Raw genomic sequence first — 22,275 nt, forward strand, 5'->3', positions numbered from 1 at the left:
TTACTCTGAGGGAGAGAGGCAGCTCGCCATTGGCCTGGCTGGACGAGTACAAGTTGACGTACTCGCCCTCCCCACCCTCGTCATTCGCGCTCTCGCTCTACGGGAGGGGGGAAAAACCGAGACGTGAGGCAGCGTGAAAGGGGTTGGGGGTGATTTTGGTCCAGGCTCAGCATCATCACGACCACCAGGTGTCACTAGAGTGCATGCAGATTAGGAAGACATGCGCCACTGGGATTCTTGGTGGAGAATAAATGAGAGGCTGTGTTCCCACTCAGTCCCAATCCACGACATAGCGCCCCTGAATGTTTCCCACAATACACCTTTAAAAGTAGTGAACGACGACGTCACCAGAAAAGCAATACAACTCATGTTGTATTGCGTCAATATGGAAAAATGATTTTCCATTTCCAGGGACGTGGTTTGATTTTCAGCACGAGACACATTCAGTGGGCTGCGGTGCAAAAAATATCTTTAGCATAAGTAGAGAAACACATCACAACATGGATGGCCATAAAGTGACCAGTTCGTATTCATTTTTTTTTTTTTAAACACACTGATCTTAAAACAATACAGTGGATACCCGCATATTCACAGTTCACCATTTGTAAATTCACCTATTGAAGGATTTTTATATTTTTTTTATTTTGGGGGGGACCTATCCCCCGTTATTCACAAAATCCCCCGCTTATTCGTGTTTTTGGAAGCACCCAAAAGTGTTTTTTTTTTTTCTTTCTTTACACTATACGGCCAAGTCCGACTTTCGAGTTGCGTGCCTTCAGTGTAGTACGACGACGTACAACATGCTGGGTAGCACTGAGGTCTACTGGAAGAGATGCAGCATCATTAACAGCAATTGAATTAATTTGACTGAAATTGTGTTGCGTACATTTGCCAGCGAATTTCAACTGGGGCCCATTTTGCTTCTTCTTTGCAAAAGTGTCAAGCGAGTTTTTTGTTTCCTCAAAGTGATATTATATGACGGTTTCGCATTTCTTGACAGCGAGAGTGAGGTCAAGTGTTAAGGAATACTTCTAAGTGTGTTTAAAGTGTGTGTGTGTGTGAGGAGGACACCATTTTTTACAAGGATAAGCGGTACGGAAAATAAATGAATGAGTTTTTATATGACCTTTATATCGCAAATGTTCACATAGTGCGGATCCCTTTGTCGTGATTAGGGAGTTGGGAATTAGTGAATGATTCAGAACACAGCCAGAGTGATCATGAGCAAGATTTCAGCGGGTGAACAGGTCACTGCCGACTGATTTTTTTTCTTCTTGTTCTTATACGTAAGAATCTAACAAGCCCCTCCCACTCCATCAATGTCCACAACGCGTTCGACATCCGTCCTCACCACGTGAAGCGAGTCGCCGAGAGACGACCCGGAGGGAGGACAGGCCGCCACAGAGGTCGCCGAGCGGGACGGCGAGCCCCCGGGCCCAGGCCCGGGTCCTCCCCCGCCGCCGTCGGGAACGGCGGCGTTGGTCAAGGCGGCCTGGTCCACGCTCTGCGGGGAGGCGGGGGTGGGGGAGAGGGGCGGTGGGGGGGTCGCCGGGAAGAGCGGAAGCAAGAAAAGAGGAGGAGGAGGAGGGAGGAAGAAGAAAACAAAGAGCCAAGAGATCAGATCGCTTGAAAAACAGACGGTGGAAATAGAAGTGAGAGGCGGAAGCTTTGAATGGCGTTTACTGCGACGAGGATGAGGACGAGGAGTGGGTGTCAACACGAGAACGCATCACACAGCGATGAGGAAGTACAAAATAAACATCGTGGCGGCTGTTCCATCACGGGTGTCAAAAGTCATTTTCATCGTGGGCCACATCAAACTTAAGGTTTCCTCAAGAGGGCTCATAGAAATGGATAATCACCTCATCATATTATTATGGACACTATACACAACTGCTCCTGCAATGTTATATATACATATCGTTTACAACATATTAACATATTGAATTTAAAATCGGAAGTCATGGAAAAGAGTGACAACCAAATATAAATATGATTGTTCAATTTATATTAAGGAGAGATTTGGTGGAAAAAATGTAACTTTAAAAAGTAGGGATGTCCTGATTACAGTTTTTGGGCCCAATCCGGTTTCTCGGCAATGCAGAACATTTACTTTAAAAAAAAAAAAAAAAAAAAAAAAAAAAAAGAACTAGACTACATCCTGGAAAAAAATGGATGCTTCTTTGGTTGCCATCTTTCTTGTTACATAACTACGAGCAAAAAGATATCCACCTAAAGCCTCCAGTGGACGGAATATACACCACTGGGTCGGGGCTTTTTTTGTTTTTTGTTTTGTTTTTATTCTTTATACTTGTAACGGTGTTACCAGGCAACAGTTTCACTTCTCACATTTTATTTCCCGTGAGGGAAAAATGTTTTGAATTCCGAACAAAGTGTGCGTTCAACTTTAGCTCTTCCACTGTACCTCCTTTCCCTAAAAAAATATAACTTTATTAAAACACGGCTCTTCTTCGTCCACGGAAATCAAAACTTGCAATTTGTCCCTTTCATCAACAGGGGATGCTGCGGGATTGCCAAAGTGACAGTGTGGCTTTAAAAGGCCCGCGTGCTGGAAATGAGAAAACTGAATTTTGGCGATCAGAACGATCACGGAGGGTGATGCTTTTTGTGCTTTCACCAAGGTGTGCCTTATTAATTTGATGCTGTACCTTTTAAAATGTGTGTGTCCGTGTGTGCGCTGCCAACCGAAATGATGTCTGTCAACTCGCAGGGAACTAAGTGCTAACCTGTGTGAACACGTTGCACATACCAGCTGCGTTTCAGCACATACCAGCACACACACATCATTGACAAATGCATGCACACACACACACACACACACACACACACACACACACACACACACACACAGACAGACAGATGTGTAGGATTTGTTGAAAGGGAAGGCTCCACTGTTCTTTGGAATATTATTAAGACGTACCATGAACCCCCCCCGTGTATTGCGTTGATTACATTCAAGATCGACCCGCGATGTGAAAATATACAATATTGAGAGCATTTAGTTAAAACACATTTAAATGTGTCAAAAGACACTTTTTGAAGAATTCCTTAGCACCTGTTCGCACTCTCTCGCTGTCAAGAACTATCATATGTCACGTTTGCACAGTTATCCAAGTAAGAGGTGAAAAAAAGTTGACTTAGTTTACTTTAAAACTGACACGTAAAACAAAAGAGAATTAAACTTTGTAGCTTTAAACAGGCGCCACGGTGGACGACTGGTTAGAGTGTCAGCCTCACAGTTCTGAGGACCCGCGTTCAATCCCCGGCCCCGCCTATGTGGAGTTTGCATGTTCTCCCCGTGCCTGCGTGGGTTTTCTCCGGGCACTCCGGTTTCCTCCCACATCCCAAAAACATGCATTAATTGGTGACTCTAAATTGCCCGTAGGCGTGAATGTGAGTGCGACTGGTTGTTTGTTTCTATGTGCCCTGCGATTGGCTGGCAACCAGTTCAGAATGTACCCCGCCTCCTGCCCGATGACAGCTGGGATAGTCTCCAGCACGCCCGCGACGCTACTGAGGAAAAGCGGCTCAGAAAATTGATGGATGGATAGATTGATTTGAACAGCAACAACCAAAAACTAAGGACTTAGTTTTCCCTTGCCCGGACGCGGGTCACCGGGGCCCCCCTCTGGAGCCAAGCCTGGAGGTGGGGCTCGAAGGAGAGCGCCCGGTGGCCCGGCCGGGCGCAGCCCGAACGGATAGCGTGGGTCCCCCTTCCCGTGGGCTCAACACCTGTGGGAGGGGCCATAGGGGTCGGGTGCAGTGCGAGCTGTGCTGTGGCCGAAGGCGGTGACCTTGGCGATCTGATCCCCGGCTCCAGAAGCTGGCTCATGGAACGTCACCTCTCTGGCAGGGAAGGAGCCCGAGCTGGTGTGTGAGGTCGTCCACACACAGCTTGGGCTCTGGTACCAGTCCTCTCGAGAGGGGTTGGACTCTCTTCCACTCTGGTTGCCCAAGGTGAGAGGCACCGAGCAGGTGTGGGTATACTTATTGCCCCCCACCCGGCTCGGCACCTGTACGTTGGACGAGAGCGGAGCCTCCCTCCGCCTTCGGGTGGGGGGGACGGGTCCTGACTGTTGTTTGTGCCTATGCACCAAACAGCAGTTCAGAGTACCCACCCTTTTTGGAGTCCTTGCAGGGGGTGCTGGAGAGCGCTTCCCCTGGGGACTCCATCGTTCTGCTGGGGGACTTCAATGCTCACGTGGGCAATGACAGTGAGACCTGGAAGGGCGTGATTGGGAGCAATGGTCCCGCCGATCAGAACCCGAGCGGTGTTCTGTTATTGGACTTCTGTGCTCATCACGGATTATCCATAACGAACATCATGTTCAAGCATAAGGGTGTCCACACGTGCACTTGGCACAAGGAACACCCTAGGTCGCAGTTCAATGATCGACTTTGTGGTCGTGTCATCGGACTTGCGGCCGCATGTCTTGGACTCTCGGGTGTAGAGAGGGCCGGAGCGGTCAACCGATCACCAACTGGTGGTGTGTTGGCTCCGATGGTGGGGGAAGATGCCGGTCCGACGTGGCGGGCCCAAACGTATTGTGAGGATCTGCTGGGAACGTCTGGCAGAATCCTCTGTCAGAAGGAGTTTCAACTCCCACCTCCGACAGAACTTTGCTCATGTTCCAGGGGAGGCGGGGGACATCGAATCCGAGTGGACCGAGGTGATTAAAAAGCTCCTCGGTGGCAAGGCTCCGGGGGTGGATGAGATTCGCCTGGATTTCCTCAAGGTTCTGGATGTTGTGGGGCTGTCCTGGTTGACACGCCTCTGCAACATCGCGTGGACATCGGGGACAGTGCCTCTGGTTTGGCAGACTGGGGTGGTGGTCCCCATTTTTAAGAAGGGGAACAGGAGGGTGTGTTCCAACAACAGGGGGATCACACTCCTTTTCGTCCTGGCCGTGGAACAGTGGACCAGCCCTACACCCTCGGCAGAGTCCTCGAGGGTGCATGGGAGTGTTTTGTGAACTTGGAGAAGGCGTTCGACCGTGTCCTTCAGGGAGTCCTGTGGGGGTGCTTTGGGAGTATGGGGTACAGAACCCCCAGATACGGGCTGTTCGGTACCTGTACGACCAGAGTCAGAGCTTGGTCCGCAGTAAGTCGGACTCTTTTCCGGTGACGGTTGGACTCCGCCAAGGCTGCCCTTTTTCACCGATTCTGTTCATAACTTTTATTGACAGAATTTCAAGGCGCAGCCGAGGCGTAGAGGGGGTCCGGTTTTGTGGCCTCAGTATTACATCTGTTTCCTCCGCAAGGTGTCCGGGCACTCCCTTAGAGATAGGGTGAGAAGCTGGGTCATCCGGGAGGATCTCAGAGTAGAGCCGCTGCTCCTCCACATCGAGAGGAGCCAGATGAGGTGGCTGGGCATCTGATTCGCATGCCTCCCGGAGGCCTCCCCGGTGAGGTGTTCTGGGCATGTCCCACCAGGAGGAGACCCCGGGGATGACTACGTCCTTCGGCTGGCCTGGGAACGCCTCGGGATCCCCCCGGAAGAGCTGGAGGAAGTGGCTGGGGAAGTCTGGGCGTCCCTGCTAAAGCTACTGCCCCCGTGACCAGACCTTGGATAAGCGGTAGAAAATGGATGGATGGATGTTGCATCAAACCATATCATTCCCTCGAACTACTGAAAATAGGTTCGCTAGCTTTATGCTAACATATAATCTGAAACATCAGAAACAGGCTAATGGATATTAGCATTGATGTTACGAAGTTATAAACCTTCAAACAACTGCTACTTTAACACACAGGCAGCAGCATCACATACAAACAGAACATACAAAAATACACAAAGGCATATATTCTCTTAAAAAAAACCGACCGCTTAAAACAACGGGGGTTCACTGTAAATGATGTAATGAGACACACCCACGTGGGAATAACCCACTGACCTGACTCATGCACAGCACCTTTGCTTGGCATGTCCCCGCTGCACCCCATCATGCCCCCAGGGCGTGAGGAATGCAAACATTCCTCATAAACGCACGAAAAAAGGGGGGAGACGCCACAAGAGGGGGGCGAGACAGGGAGCGAGAGACAGAAGCAGCAGGAGGAAGGAGAAGAAAAGGCGACATGGAAAGATGAGCAGACGCGAGAGGAATGTGTTTTCCGTTGGGTCCATCTGGTGCGGCATTCCGCGGGAGAGACGCACACCCACCGGCCGACCCGATGGAGAACCTCGGACATCGCGGGGTCAACAAAGAAGCAGATAGGGTGGGCTGCGAAGGAACCAAGTACAAATACTTTGTCACTGTACTTGAGTAGATGGTTAAGGTATCTATACGACAGTGCCTTGAGACACTAAATGTGTTCCCTGACCATGTTCGTAACTAAAATCATCTCACACCATCGAAATGATTGGAAATGCCATCAATCTGTTGCAGCCCTAGCAAAAAAATTATTTAACAAGAAATAAATAGCACTCTTAGTCTCTCTCTCTCAGTATAATGCTGTATTTCATAAAAACATACACCAATGACATTAAATAGAACAAAGAAATTAAACTGTTTTTTCCACATTTTTTTGCTTCAATTCAATGGACATTGCGCTGCTCCTTCTGCTGTGCATGTATTCACCACCTTGGGGCAATATAATACCGATGTACTGATATACGGAGCTGCACCAATATTAGTTGTTGTGCATAAAGGTAACACACGTCTGTGAGTATTGTTATACTGTCTGTCCATACGTATTGCTGCAGAGTTTGTGTTCAAATATCCATTGCCGAAAGGGTTAAACACCGCAGCACCGATGCTTGATTTCGGCTCTAGAGAGGAGCTTCAATTACTCAAGCCATAGCCTAATCCAATACAAAAGTGATTTGCCGCCATTGGGGGAGGGCCTAAATTGCTCACAGATTTTCACCATGCATGGCGGTGATCGTCCAACCTCCCACTTTATGAAATGTCTGGACTTAAGGAGTTGGATCAGTACTATTTTGTTTTTCCCCCCACACATCTGCGCTTCGACTTGAAGTACAGAATGTGAGGGCTTTTGCCACCTGCTATTCCAAATGACAGGAGGAATGCTTGGATGCGCCACAACAAAGCGTGATGATTGACAATCGAGTACGACAATGAACGGCGGAGGAGCACATGCAAAAAAAAAAAGCTCGAAGTGCACACACACCGTGTCACGTCTGGACACTCACCGTGGGCGTGGTCAAGGCAGCTTGGCCAATCAGGTAGGAGTTAGAGACGGACATGCTGAGGCCCAGCCCAGAGCCCGCCTCCTCCATGGCCGCCACAGACGGCTGGAGGTGGCAGGAGAGAGAGGAAGAGGAGGAGGAAGAGGGGGAGGAGGAGTGGGAGGCCTAAGAGAAAGAAAAGTCAAGAAAAGTCAAGGAAGGGGGGGAACACAAGGGAGTGAGAGAGGAGGGAAAAAGGAACAGTTGATTAAACGAGTGGAGCCAGACTTAATCAGAGTTTAGTAGTAGAAATTAAAGTGAGAGGGGGAAGCAAAGTGAGTGAGTGAAGAGTGTCACTCCCTAGCCACGATAAAGGGCCCGCCCGATATAGTGACTTTGCTATTTTGTAGTGCAGTTCCAATGTATAGTGAGCGTAGGTTATCCCCTAAATCGTGGCAGGGCTTGGAAAATTCCAGCAAGTTGCAAACTTTCCACGGGACTTTATTACCTTGAAATGGAAATAAAGTAGAAATTAGAATAATTGAAGTTTGAGACATAAGGCGGAGTTTGCTGTACAAAAATACATGTAAAAAAAATCACTGACCATATTTGTTAAAACCTGACAGTGATTGCCCGACGACAGCTGGGATAGGGTCCAGCACGCCCGCGACCCGCGTGAGGAGAAGCGGCTCAGAAAATGGATGGATGGATGGATGGATGGAAGGAATGAGCGATTGATTCCGAACACAGCCCGAGTGTCATGCGGTTCATCTTCCCTTGAAAGCGCCAAAGGCTGGCAGTCACGTGACTAAAATGCGGGTCACTCATTTTTCCCGTCTATGGTGACAGTCCACTGAAGCGTCCTTTAATGCTCGCGGCCTTAAGAGCCTTACGGAATTGAGGCCAACTAAAGCACTTTCCAAATAGGGCCAATACGATTGGATCTGATTTTTCTCCCCCTCCTTTTCTCTCCATAATTTCAACACACACACACACACGGCAGCGAAAATGACTTTTTCCCGTTTTTTTTTTCTTTTCCCTCGCCAAAGCTGTGCAAAGTCGCTAAAGCATGTAAGTTTGGAGCACAGGCTTACGGCAGAGGCATAGAGGATTATTACAATGGGCCTCGCCGCATCGAGTCCAGAACACGAGGCCGGATTAGACTTGATGGCGGGAGTACAAAGATGGACATCTACTTTTATGCCTTTCTGTGCCTCTTCCAGTCTCTCTGTATCTGTTGCAACCTGCTGATGACACTAGAAGGTCACTGGCCACTTCGCAAGGATGAGGCTTCACACAAGGACTTCAGCTATCGAACATTTTTAGAATCCAGTATTCGAGCGATTACCCGATCGATTAATCGAGTGGTTCGATAAAATTGATTTTGCATTACTAAACTCCACTTTGACTTGACATGTCACGTCTGAGGAACCTGCTTAAAAACAGTCTTTTAAGCTGTAGGTAACAGCTTAAAATAGAAATGCACCGATGCTGGGTGTTGAATTACCGGATCAGGCAGAGTGGGGATAGAAAAGAAAAAGAAAAAAAGTGCCTTTTTTTTCTCTCAATTCTAACTCCGCTAAAGATAGATGGGAATGGAGTGGATGATAAAGTCTTATCTCCAAATGACACCATCCACGTGCAGTTGTCTGCTGCAGCTGCAGGAATGGCGATGCACAGATAAGGAAGCAAATCGTCGGGGGAGATAACGAGACAGGAGAGCGGCTCCTGAGAAAAGCGGATGATGATTTTCACCGGAAAGCTACTTTAGTCTCACATTTCTTGACAGCAATAGCGCTAAGGAATATTTTAAAAAGTGTGTTTAAGTGTGCTTTAATCAGTTTGGGTTTTAATAGGCTAATAAATGTGTTTGTGGGAAGGGTACAACTATAATTACTTTTTTTTTTAATATCGTCTCTCTATATGATGGATTTTCACCTATTGCAAGTGGGTGGGGAACATATCACCTGCGATAGACGCGCGCGCACACACACACACACACACACACACACACGCTTCCTGTTCTGAAAAAGCCCGTGGACGGGCGTCGGGCCCTCTTACCAGTTGGCGTTGCTTGGGCGGCAGCGCGGGCGGCAGGAGCGGCTCGTGGACCGAGTCGGTGCTGCTGAACGAGTCGTTGAAGCCGTAGACTTCCTGGAAGCGCTTGTTGCGCTGCTCGTAGATGCTCTCGCTCTGCGGCATCTGGTAGAAGACGGACGGCTGCGGCTCCGAGTAGTCCTCCACAAACTGCATGTACTGCAGGACTGGACAAAGGGGACACTGCCGTTAACTTACCAACCACCTTCATGGAGTCTATTTCACACATAGATGCGGATCAAATGGCAGCAAAATTCCCAAATGAAATGGAGACATTTAACAACGTCCAACGTTCCTCGCAAAATACTACTTTTTGTAGAATTCCCCCTATTTCAATGAGAAATTCCTGCATTGAAATGTCCTAAATTTACCTCAAATATGACATTTCTTAATTGATTCCCATCACTTAACTTAAAAATGTCCAACATTCCAAAAATTCGTGCATTTCTTTGAATAATTCCACGTTTTTGATGACAAAATTCCCAAATTAATGGAGAAATTTAACAAATTTCTATCATTTCTCTTTGCGCCCTTTCACTTATTGTCCATGTTAGCATTTTATTCCCAAGAAAATCATGGAAGTACCTCTGAGAGCAAACTTGCTATCTAACAATGAATGGACATAATCCCCCTCCTACTGTAAAGTTCAGCCGTACAATGAGAACTATGCATGGAATGACATCAATGTGCAGGAAGTGATGTAGAAGGCGTGTCCGGAAATGACCAAACCTTGCCCTCTGTTGCCCGCGCAGCTGCAGCCATTGTAGCACATCCTGGTATTCTCTTCCTGCTGAATATTTCCTTGACATAATCTACGCCTCAGTGACGCGGCGACGAAACTGCCCCCGGTTGCCCCTCCCAAATCCACCTCTACGACCCATGTGCTGCTCCCAATCCGGGTCTAATCTCTTCTTTGCATTCTCAATTGGCAATGGGGGGGTGGGGGGGGAAAGTGATTTGATTTGATTTTGACGACGTCATTGAGATTTTTTTTCAGCACAGTCCAGCGACAATTTTTGAGCCAAACACCGGTTTGACGTAATGACATATTTTGACGAACAGACATATAAAAACCAACAATTAAAAATCTAAATCACAATTACGCTGCATGTCGTTGTCGTAATTAGTGGGAGCCCTGAGCATGTTTTTCGCTTCAAACGCTGGGATGAATATTTTCATCTCAGGTTATCGCAGGGGTTACGTTCCAGAACCGCTTGGCGAGAGACAAAAATCAGCTAAGTAGCAACCATATACTGTATTTATTTTATAATTTATATATATTGTAAAACTGTATGCATAATACTAATACAAAATATGCATCTGAGACGCTGGTATTAGATTAGGGAGGCAGCAAATCGGAGTATAGAGTCGGCTGTTGTTTTCTCAGGATAACGGCTGACTGCTGACTGGCTAACAGTTAGCCAGTCTGCGTGTTGAGTGCCTCTGCTTTCAGTTGTGGCCGTGCAGTTAGTGTATGAATGTGCTTGTTATGTGTTTATTTGGTTAGCGTTTCTTTAATAAAGCAATTGAAAGTGCACCAGGGGCTGTGTCTATCCTTCACCATCCGTGGAGGGATTACAATTTGTTCAAGCGAGCGGTGCTAGGCTGTATTAAATTAGCTAACAATGTTAATTTTGCCGTAGATGTGCAGTTGTGTCAGCCAATTCTGCTTTTGCACTAGACGCCCTCTGTTTGCCGATTTTCACCTATTGCGAGAGGATCTGGAACGCACTGTCCTTCATACTCACTGTGTCTGCTTTTCTTTTCTGGCAGCGGTGGCGGGCTGGCGGCCACGTCTGCGTTCTCTCCGCAAATGTACTGCGTGACGAACGCGCCGCCGTTCGTCTGCGGCATGGGCGAGATGGGCGTGAAAAGCGGGAAGGGAGGCGGCTCCTCCTCGGACAAGTTGTCGTACTGGGAGGGGTAGCGCTCGTACACCTTGGAGCCGCCGTCGGGGAAGGGCGGCGTCTGCGTGCTGCGCCGCTTCTTCTGGGGCAGCGCGGGCGGCGCGCTGATGCGTGACAAGGGGTTGGGGCGGCCGGGCTGCGGCGTCCAGTACTCGGGCGGTTGCTGGGGGGGAGGCGCGCTGAAGCGGGGGTGCGACGGATGCTGCCCGCGGACCGGCGAGGACGACTCGCTGTGAGACTCGGGCAGCGGGCTGAGGCAACCGCCCACCGGGATTGGGGGCAGGTTGTCCCCAACAGACAGGTCCTGGTGGAGGAAGTCGTAGTCGGGGTCGTAGTTTTCGGTGTTGTCTGAAAAGACATATATTTAAATAAACAGAGTAATGACACAATTAAATAGAAAGTAAAGATGTTTTTGTCAGACTTTTTGTTTCAATTCAATGGACTTTGTGCTGCTCATTGTGGTGTGCTGTACATGCGTACATGTACAGTACAGTGGTGTACTGTACATGTGTGCTGTCACACAGCACACATGTACAGTAACTCCAAATATTGGCTCAAAACCAAGCAAGCTTTTGTTTTAGGTATGTTTCAATAAATTGAAGTGTGTTTTAATACGATCATGCTTGCTTAAAGTGTGTACTGAAAAGGAAAAAAGTGTCTCGGACTCTTACCGAGCGTCTCGCAGCTGGTGTTCCGGGAACACTGACCGCTGTCCTGTTCCATGGAGGAAAGCTGCTCGTCCGACTTGCTGAGTTTGCCCATGCTACTGCTGGGGGACAGACGTGGGGAGTCACCCCCGTACGACTGGCTGCCCCCTGAGAAGCGCCGCTGGAGGAACTGCTGCTCGTAGTCATGCTGCTGCAACAGAAGACGGCTTGTTTATCACAAACCTGCGCTTCCATAGTGGCTTATTTTCTTGATTTTACCGGTCACTTTCTCGACAGATTCAAACCGTCAAAATGTTCAGCTCGTTCAGAACATCCTATTTTTCACATTCCACAAAGGACCACTTTTCCCGCAATGCCACCATGTTTAACATTCCAAAAATACTACTTTTAGAAGAATTCTACATCCATGAGAAAGCTGCCAAGTTAAAAGTGATTTATATTCACTTCAAACTCATCATTTCTCAACCAGTTAAACTCTTTTTTATTTCAAAGCATACGGTGAAAAGAATTCGGGAAGAATTCTCCAATTTCCATGAGAAAATTCCCCAATTAAATGGAGAACTTGAACAAATTCAATATTTCTAAAACTAGTCAAAGCTTTTTCACTTGAAAATTTCCAACATTTAAAAAAGAATCTGACTTTTAAAGAATTCCAGAATGTCCAAAAGAAAAAAAAGGGGGAAATTCAACAAATTCAATATTTCCCAACTAAGTCAAATCATTATTACTTCAAAATGTCCAACATTCTCCCAAAATCAAAATTTTGAAGAATGCCACATTTTCAAGTGATACCATTTCCAAATTATGGAAAACATTAAAAAAAATAAAAATAAAAAAATTAACCCCAAACTCACCATTACACAATCCAATAACATAATGCTTACTTGGGAAGAATTCCACAATATCCATGACGAAATTCCCAAATTAATGGGGAAATTAACAACCTTGAGCTCAAATTCACATGCACTTTTGAGTTTTGGGAAAATATATATATATTTCTGTCTCACACTGACCTGTCTGTGGACAGTGCAGGGCAAGCTGGATCCCCGGCTCATGGGGGCGACCACCGCCACGCGTGTCGGCGATGGGGCAGACTGCCGCTTCTTCGGCGGGAGGGCTGGCGGAGGGCTGTTGTCGATAAACAGAGGCAGCGGGGCAGAATAAATAAGGAGGACACTAAAACAACACCAAAACTCATCTATCAAAAATGCACAAACACAATACAGTGGAACCTCAATTTACCAACGCACCACACTGCTTTGCAAACCAAACTGCTCATTTCAGAAAAAAAATGTAAATACATATTGTTTCTGTTGTTGTACATTGTTTGCATGTGTTGCTGCTCCGTGTGTGTTAAGTAGCAGTTGTAATTTAGTAGTTGCCATAACACCCATGCTAATGCAAGAGAGTGAGAGAAGGTGCTTTAAAACCAATACTATAAAAAGTGTCTTTCAGTAAGTTTAAATGTGGTTTAAGCGTGTGGGAGGGGTTGAACTACAATAACAAATATTTGCTATATTGTCTCTATATAGCAGATTGTCCTCTATTGAGGAAACATACGCCAGGCGATAAACCACAAAATAAAAACAAGGTAAACACAACATAACATTCTGGGGCTAGCTAGATTTCCATTCATTTCAATGGGAAACATTGATTTGGTGAGCAAACATTTTGCTTGGTGAAATGAATGAAATCATTCACTGCCAATGACGTCTTTAGAAGTCAAATATCCATGTTAACTGGGAGGGCTGCCAGTGAATAAACGAGAACTGAGGTTCCACTGTACATCATCCCCATATGAGAGGACGCTCCCAGTTAGCGGCTAGCAGGTTCTCCTCTTCACAATGACATTCTTGCATGGGTTAGGTCAACATGGGGCAACGGAGGCCAATGAGGACATTGCATTGGGTCAATCTCATACAGACATGCATCTTTTGATTGGAAGACTTTCCAACACAAAAAAACAAGCAATGGGCGCATGAAACCATGCAGGACCATCCAGTCCGGAAGCTTTATGAGGGCTCGATGGGGTCGGGGTGGAGGGGTCTCGGGTAAGATGTTATCATGGTCACATGTGATCCATTGGGCTAACATACTTCTCCTTGTGTGTGGGCTTCCTTTGGCCAGCGTCACAACGCAACTGTGCTCTGTGCCCAGAACCCAAAGGGGAGACAAAGGATGAAGCAGTTTGAGACAGCACAGAGAGCAAGACAGCAAAGCAAAAGTGAGTGACAACACCCTGCCTTGAAAACCTCCATCCTCCTTTAAGTCAGTGATTGCCAACCACTGTGCCATGACAGATCATCAGTCCAGTTTCACTTAAATGGGCCAAAGATTCTCATTTATTTACTACAAATAATGTATCTTGTGTATCAAAAAACAATCATATAACTTTGCCTCACAACAGTCCCTTTGGCTTAATGCTAACAAAAAATAGAACACGCCATTGACAGGCTAGCAAAACTAGCATCGATGTTGCAGTCGTATAACACTAAGCAATGGATTTTGAACACAAACTGGGCAGCAACACATGAAGACAGACAATATAACAATACTCATAGGCATAGATTATTTATCCTCTGTAAAAAACGATTATATTACCGCAGCTTTGTGTACCAGTGTAGTATGTATGTCTTTAAGATACTGCCCCTTGGTACACTAGGCGCACACACCAAAAGTAGCACAATTTACATATATTTTAATAGGGAAAGATGTTTTGAAATCCGAGTATGGTCGCTTAACGAATTAAACGCGGAAGTCAAGGCACCACCGTCTCAGCTTTTTGCAATATTTTTTTTTTGCAGTGTGCCGTGAGACTTTTCTCATGTAAAATTAACTATTTGCAAAAAAAAAAAAAAAAAAAAAAAAAAAAAGATCCGAGAGACGGGAGTACCACCCACAAAAGGAATACCTGAGCTCTGCCATCTTGGCTTCGGGAAGCGGGGGTTTCGGGGGGGCTACGTCCTCGTCGGTTACACCCGAGGGGGCCTCGGAGGGAGCCGCTGCCGGAGCAGTCGTCTTCAGCACCTCCGACTCCCGCTCTATCGAGGCCACCTCTGAAGGAACGCTGCTGCTATACAGACCAGAAAAAGAAAAAAAAAAACAACGAAAACAGGTGTGTTAGATAACGGCTACATATTCAGAAACGGATCCAGAACTCAGCAAACATTCTTTAGATGAATACAGTAGACACTTCATTCATCCAGAAGGGAAAATTCACATATTTATATTATTGTTGACTTGCCGTATTGTACTGAGCAGCTTGGACAGACGGCTATAAAATTTGAAACAGGCCACGACAAAGCACACGAGACTATCGCTGGGCGGTCAAACAATTTTTCGATTTTGGGTCACACCCTTTTGCAACGCAGGCAATGTGAGGTCCTTGGATACCTGTTGCAGAGTGGCCATCAAAGGGACAGACCAGGAGCTACTGTACATTAAGGATTTTTTAAAATTTGTCCACCTACAGTTTAACCGGGCTACGTGTAACAATGCACTTTTGTTACTGTTTATTTAATATCAAATAGTAACACGTCAATGGGCATTGACGCAAGAAATCATGATTAAAAAAAGCATTTAATTCTTTACATTCTATTCAATTATGTTGCTACTGTATGTTTGTTTAAACTAAAATACTACAGCGTGCTATTTTTCTTTTTTTTTTTTAAAAACAAAACAAAAAAAAAACATTACAGTGGATCGCTGCTGTTCGCGGGGAATAGGGACCAGGCTGGACCGCGAAGAGCAAAAATCCGGATAAGTGATTTTTATTTTTTTATTTAAATAAATGAATAGCTCAATAGATAAATATTAGCTTTTTTTAAAATTTTAAACCCCTCAAAAAGGTTCCACCATAACATGCTCACCTCTCCGCCGTAGTTACGGGCGGCGTCGGTTTGTTGGGGCTGGTGGGCGACGGCTGCTCTTGTTTCTCAATGGTCAGCTTCACCAGCTCCTGTTGACCCAACGGCATCCATTTTTAAACACACTCTCTTCAACACACCCGGCGTGACGCGTCTTACCTTCACGCCGTCCAGCACCGCTTTGATGACGTTGGTGACCGACGTCACGTTCTCCTTGTCGTCCAGGTCGATGCCGTCCAGCATCACCTGGTCGGCCCAGCGGATGAGGTTGGCGAGACTCTGGTACACGCGGTTGTGGCAGGAAGACAACGCTGAACTGTGGAGAGAGGGGGGGAGAACGAGGTTGCACGTGTGGAGAGAGAGAAAGAGAGAGGAAAAAAAGGGATTCAAAACAACACAACTGGCATCAACAAACACTCGATTTACTGTGTAGCCAACGACTTAAGGGCATTAAGGGCTCATTGTTCATGCCCAAGCTGTATTGCAGATTGTTAAGCAATCATTTATTTTTTATGGGTTCCTACAGAATACTGCACAGACAAGTCTGAATTTAAAAGTGCATTGCACACTACACCGGTGTGTTTTGATAGGTTTAAGGGTGTTTTAATTGGTTTATATGTGTTAAAAGCATGGGGGAGGGGTACAACTCTATATACTAAGTTTTGAAATGGTCTCTATATAGCAGAGATTTTCACCTATTGCGGGTGGGTCCGGAAAATATCCCCCACTATGTTAAACATTTTCTGGACATTTTAGGCTTGCAAATTTTGGTGATACAAATACATCGACAATATGTTTAAAAGGTATGTTCTAATAAATTTAAACACCTGTGGGAATGATATTTTGAGGCTTAAACTATTTAAAATCTTTTTTTTTTTTTTTTTTTTTAATATGGTCTCTAAAATCGCAGAATTTTACATATTGCAGATGGGTCTGAAATGTAACTCCCGCGATGACAAGGGATCACTGCTGCTTTTAGCAGGAGCAACAATGAGGTGTGGCAAAGGCCTGTTGCGACACGACGACGCTAGTTCACAGCCACTTGGTGTCATGACACAAGTCAGCCTAAAGACGGGTGCGAAAAGACCACAAAAATATGGATATGCATCAGACTGGTGTAGAGACAGGCAGAAATGAGTCACACGGATAAATATTTAATATATGGAGTTATTTTGGCTTATTTGGTTTGTGAATGAGCAGCAGCCATGACGTTATTGGCTCGCTGAGTGCAGAGGGAGCTCGTCAAAAGGTGTTGGACAACGCAAGCGCATTTCATCGACAAGTCGTTCTGGCTCCTCACAAAAGGTTAGGGTTATTAAAATGGACTGTAACTTTTACAGCTAAACTTAATTTGACCTTTTCTATGGCATGCAGAGAGACTGGAAGAGTCACAGAAAGGCATAAGAGTAGTCCTTCCTTGGATTTTTTTTTTATGGCTCAAACAGCTGTTGTGAATTTTGCCATTGAGCTCCTTGTTAGAGAACAGTTAATTGTGCTCGAAGTACCGAAACATTCAAGTTGGGCGTGCATTCAAACGTTTAGAGAAGGTCAAATTAAGTTAACATGTAAAGGTTATAGTGCATTTTCAGATCATCCTGAAATTTCCCCCAAAATCCCAATATCACAAACAACTGCAGTTCAAACAAAAGTGCTGTACATAAATACGATCTAACATACAACACTAATAATAATAATCCTTTTTAAATAAAAATATCATCTTTAAAAACACCAAACAAGTTGGCGACATCGAGACCAAACTGTCACAGTAGTTTTATGACGAAGGGCCCAGAGACAAAAGAATCACTTCCGAACATCTTGTGACAGCAGTCCAAACTAAATTGAGGTATTAAATGTTTTGTTAGAATCTTCCTGGAAAACAGGAACTATTTTCTAAAGCAATAACACGTTCCAAAGTGACTACGACATCTCGGTACACAAACTTCCAAGAGATTCAAATCACCATCATCAGTCTATCCGACATCTGACGAGTCCTAACGTGTCTGCTGTGCATTCTTGCCATCCAGCAAGGAACGAGCGGAGAGTAAAAAAAAAAAAAAAAACTAAAAGGACTCGCCTGTGCTGTATGCGGGCCTCCCCCTGAACCAGAGGCAGGATGGCCTCCAGCACCTTGCTGGCCGAGCCGGGGAGCATCTCCAGCACCTTCTTCTCCACCACCATCTTGTCCACGATGGTCTTGAAGTAGCGAAGGGCGCTGACCACCTCCTTCTCGTGCTCCTCCAGCCGGCTCACCTTCTGGACGAGGGCAAAACAAACGCGCACACAGTGAGAATTTGCGTATTTATGTTACGGCAGACAGTCATCCCCCGGCTATACGGCGGTTCTTCATTCGCACTCCCTCCTATAATCGCAGATCTTCAAGAGAGTGTTTATTTTATTACAGTTTAGCATAGAGAAAATATTCCTGTGAGTATTGCCATATGCTCTGTAAGTGTTGCTATTCCATGTGTGTTCAAGTAGAAGTTGTTTGAATGTTCAGGATTACCTTAAACTATTTTTTTTAACTTGTTTTTGTTTGTTTTTATTAATAGCGTGATTGCAATTTTTTTAATGATTGCTCTGTTTTTCATCATTTTTCTTTCAAATACGTACTGCCACCCCCATCACCCATCTACATCAGCACGCACCCACCGGCAACGTTCGAAGTTGGAAATTTTCCGAGGGGATTACGGTAAATGTATGGGAGTTAACCGGAATTTATGGGAGTAATAATGATAATCTGCGATACAGCTGAAGCGCGATATAGCAAGGAAACGTCATACTCCAATACAATAAAAAGAGGCTTAAGAATGAGCGGATAAGTCCATTTTAAGAAACAAAACCGCTTCCATTTGTTTCTTTACACCTGGGACGGGGAAGCTGTGGGAAGTAACAACACGCACAATGGAATATAGAAAGACAAAACATAGGACAGGAAAACAGGAAGAAAAAAAATTCACAAACAAGCATGTTGAGTAGGCAAAACCAATGCAATTCCCCATACAATACACGCACACTTGCCTTGTTAGCAGGCTTTTCAGTGCTCTTGGCCGCAGGCTCGGGCTGCAGTTGCTTGCCTTTCTTGGATGGCGTCCTCTTGATCTTGGGAGAATGGAACTTGTCCATCAGCTTCATGGTAAATGAGGACAGATGGGACCGCTGAGAGTCTACGGACAGAGGGTGAAAGTGGGGTAAGAGTGGGGGTGGGGGGGAAATACTGCGGTCAGTCATGCTCAAGAGATTGAGGAAGAAACCAGATGGTGTCGTCTTTAAATCACCGCGAAATGAAAGGCCCGACACCCGTGCAGTTTTTAAATGCAAAAAAAAAAAAAAAACAGCGTTTATGGCACACAAACTTTGTCTTGGCGGAAAAATCTGCTGGTTTCACGCGGTCTTCATGTGCCATAACGCCACTGTCTAAGAACACACAAGAAAACGGCATCCTTTGAAAGAAAATGAGTCGCTCTTCTCCGCTCTGTGAAGTAACATCAGGACGGAAACAAAGTGATGCTAGCCATGCTAATTAGTCATTAGCTAGTTATCTGCCTCAGGAGCAAATCTACAATATTTAGATTTCATTTTACCAAAGACAGCATTGTGCCATGTATGTGCCATGATTAAAGGAGCAAGTCTATTCTACCAAACCAACGAATACGAGAAGTTACGTCTTCCATCCCACAAGAGTTCCTTGCGAAATCAGATCCCGCGGTTCGCAGGCGGCTCGAGAAACTGGCGGCTAATGCTGGCGCCCATATCCGATTTGAAATAAAACTCCATGCACTTTCTTCTCATGTTCATTTCTTGTAAGAATTATAGTTCAGGAATAAATGACAAGTACTTCAAAATAGGGAGTTACTTTTCAATCACCCGGTATATTAATATATTGACGTCACCTTGAATTTGGCGACGAGTGATGAGTGGGGCTCTCGTAAATGTGATATCGTATTGCAAGTATTGCCTCCGCTAGCAGCCACTTTTCCGAAGCACGTTTTGCATATGCGTTCTCTACCAAGCCGCGATGCCCAAAAGAAATCCATGCTAATTTCCGTTAGCGCATGTATTATCTTTTACACTATAAGTTAGCATTAAGCTAGCAGACTCTCTTATTTGGAGAAGAGTGCGAGTGAGTGTTCTTCTTTTCGTTTTCTCAAAGTGACGTTGTACGATAAGTGCTGCGAAGGAAAACTCTAAGAAGTGCATTGTACTGCATTTAAATGGGTTTCAAGCGTGTCAGAGGGTTAAAAAAATTGGAAAAATGTTTTTTTGTATGGTCTCGCTGTACAGTATGACAGATTTTCATGGATCGCGGGTGGGTCTGAACGTATCTTCCATTCCACTGTAATCCCACAACAAGGGGAACGTTATGTCGCAAAAGAAAACGCATCGAGTCGTGTTTTCACCTCTCCGGTTCAAGAGAGCAACGAGACAAAAAGTGCTTGTCAGGGGGGGCGGGAGTGAGTGCAAGAACCTCAGAGTCACAACGAAACAACGACCTGTTGCAGGCACAGGGGACGCGCGATGGTATTTAAAGAGAGACTAGCATTGGTTTGGCCCGGATCGTGAGAGGATTTCGTCGAGCGCAAGTCTGCTCAAAGCTGCAGGGCGTGCTAGCCTCTACGCCTTGGCAGCATCTAGCGTGGACCAGATGCTTTGGATTGCAAATGAAATCTGTGAAAGCCACGTTTCCACCGAGCGCTACACTTCAGATACAGTTTGGAACGGTAAATCTCGATCTGGCAATAGCAGTGCGGCATCATGGCGGCTTGACTCGCAAAGATCAGATCCGTTGTTGGTTGCGATATTATGATCATTACCACACCGGACAAGTTTAGGCACCTCACACTTGAACAGAGTATACAGACGATGTGTCACGATGGTAAGAAAAGATGACACAGTTCATGGAATTAATGACAAACGGCATGTCAATAAGCCAGTGACGTTCAATTCGAGCCCTACGGTGAATCAACACCATAGTTTCATAGTTGTATATCTGTAAACAAATCACAAGTTTAACATCAAAAGCCCCTTCTCAAGCCTTGTTTTATAGTTTGAGGTGTCATAAATGCCCAAAAAATATTAGCATCAAAGTCACTGTTCTGCAAAAAGCTTGTTCTTGCAGCTTAAACTCAGAAACTGTTGCAGTTTAAAATCAGAAACTGTTGTTTTTTTGTGAAATCAACCCATGTTCTACTGCTGATTACTAAAAAAAAAAAAAAAAAAAAAACGGGAAAAGCTAGAAAAACGTTTTTCAGGTGAAAGAAAAAAAGTCTACACTTTCTTTTAACAATCTTCTTTGGGTTTTGAAAGTTAAATCAAAACGCTCAAACACGGCTGCCAATACGGGGAGAAAACTCCTGGCAGCGAATGAGTTAAAAAGTCCATATTTTTTCATAACACTTGCAAACTGTACTGATTTGTATTGCTTGGCGGAAAGCTTTTGACATTAGTGGTATCGAGATCCTTCGCCAAGATCCCTTCATACTGGACCCTTTTGTTCACTCAAAGTTTAAAGAGGCCCTGAAGGATCACGTTTTGCAGCTGGAAGGCAGCCCAGGCATGAGGTGCACTGAGTGACATCAGCGCACTGAGTCACCGCCACGATCAATACAGCTGGCTGTCGTGCGTCGACACTATTTCCACGTTTCTTCTGCTGCACCACTCGCGTAGGCTTCACGATGTCGACAAAGTTGCAGTCGAGTTGCCACCTCGTTCTTTTGCTGCAAGAGCAGACCGCCCCCGTGCTCGCTCTGGAGTTTACAGGAAATCTATGACATCATCAAGCTAAGTACAGTGAACCTGTTTAACATATACAGTGGACCCCCGCGAGGCTGACCATGAATAGTAAAAATCCACAAAAAACTCAAGCTTCTTTATAATTGCCATGATAATAATTGCCCATCCTGGGGAAGAAATGTGAATATGCGAACGTTTCTGAAAATAAACCCCCAAAAAAGGCTTGAACGCTAAATCACGATATAGCGGTGGTGACGGTAACAAAACGATGGTGGATGGAGAGTACGTGCTCTGTGGAAGTCATGTTAGCGCCTTTAGCGTCGACACGTCAAGCGCCCTTCCTGGCTTGCTGCTGCCGTAGCGAGGCGGTGAGGTCATCGACTATAATTTGTCTCGCGCTGAATTTAAAGCGTCGTGCACCGAGCGCAGCAAGCGAAAGAAACCACAGTGTCAAAACACGTTTTTTTTTCTCTCCTGAAATTTTATTTATATTCCGCTGAGCTGTCTCGGGTTCACAGCCCTGCTGAAATCTTTGTAGTCGCTGTTGTCATAGTGATATTTGAAAGGGTTTTTTTCCACCACTTTGACAGAACACACAACAATTGGAAACCGGAATAAACCAGATCTCTTATGAAGAACTGAGCCGGGTTCCTGATTCTCACTGCGCAAGTTATCACTTCTGCAATTACACTTTCTGTGAATAACACATGCAAGCATTTGTGAATTCAGTCCTGAGACTGTTATTTTTAGCAACTTAAAATGAATCAATCCGCCTGCATAATTTCTGACAACTTCAGATCCTCTGCTTTTACTCCTTTTTCACATGGTTAGATAATCCCAGTGACCCAAAATGCGTC

General features: G+C 45.5%; 1 protein-coding gene across 16 annotated transcripts in view; it reads right to left on the bottom strand.

Annotated features, from left to right (window-relative positions):
• rapgef1b (Rap guanine nucleotide exchange factor (GEF) 1b) overlaps positions 1–22,275 on the bottom strand; it is a 52,995-nt gene that overhangs the window by 10,474 nt on the left and 20,246 nt on the right. The window contains exons 2-14 of one of the 16 annotated variants that reach the window (XM_061698365.1): positions 18,707–18,852; positions 17,763–17,941; positions 15,848–16,004; positions 15,692–15,780; positions 14,734–14,892; positions 13,919–13,969; positions 12,836–12,950; positions 11,826–12,012; positions 10,996–11,502; positions 9,212–9,414; positions 7,175–7,336; positions 1,352–1,504; positions 5–97 (exon numbers count right to left, since the gene is read on the bottom strand). In XM_061698365.1, coding sequence (XP_061554349.1) covers positions 5–97; positions 1,352–1,504; positions 7,175–7,336; positions 9,212–9,414; positions 10,996–11,502; positions 11,826–12,012; positions 12,836–12,950; positions 13,919–13,969; positions 14,734–14,892; positions 15,692–15,780; positions 15,848–16,004; positions 17,763–17,941; positions 18,707–18,852 — 2,201 coding nt within the window. Of the gene's footprint in view, positions 1–4; positions 98–1,351; positions 1,505–7,174; positions 7,337–9,211; positions 9,415–10,995; positions 11,503–11,825; positions 12,013–12,835; positions 12,951–13,918; positions 13,970–14,733; positions 14,896–15,691; positions 15,781–15,847; positions 16,005–17,762; positions 17,942–18,706; positions 18,853–22,275 lie in introns of all 16 variants that reach the window. The other 15 variants (XM_061698351.1, XM_061698352.1, XM_061698350.1 and 12 more) reach the window with 15 other exon arrangements.

The sequence above is a fragment of the Phycodurus eques genome, chromosome 15, assembly GCF_024500275.1.
Source record: "Phycodurus eques isolate BA_2022a chromosome 15, UOR_Pequ_1.1, whole genome shotgun sequence".
NCBI classification, from domain to species: domain Eukaryota; kingdom Metazoa; phylum Chordata; class Actinopteri; order Syngnathiformes; family Syngnathidae; genus Phycodurus; species Phycodurus eques.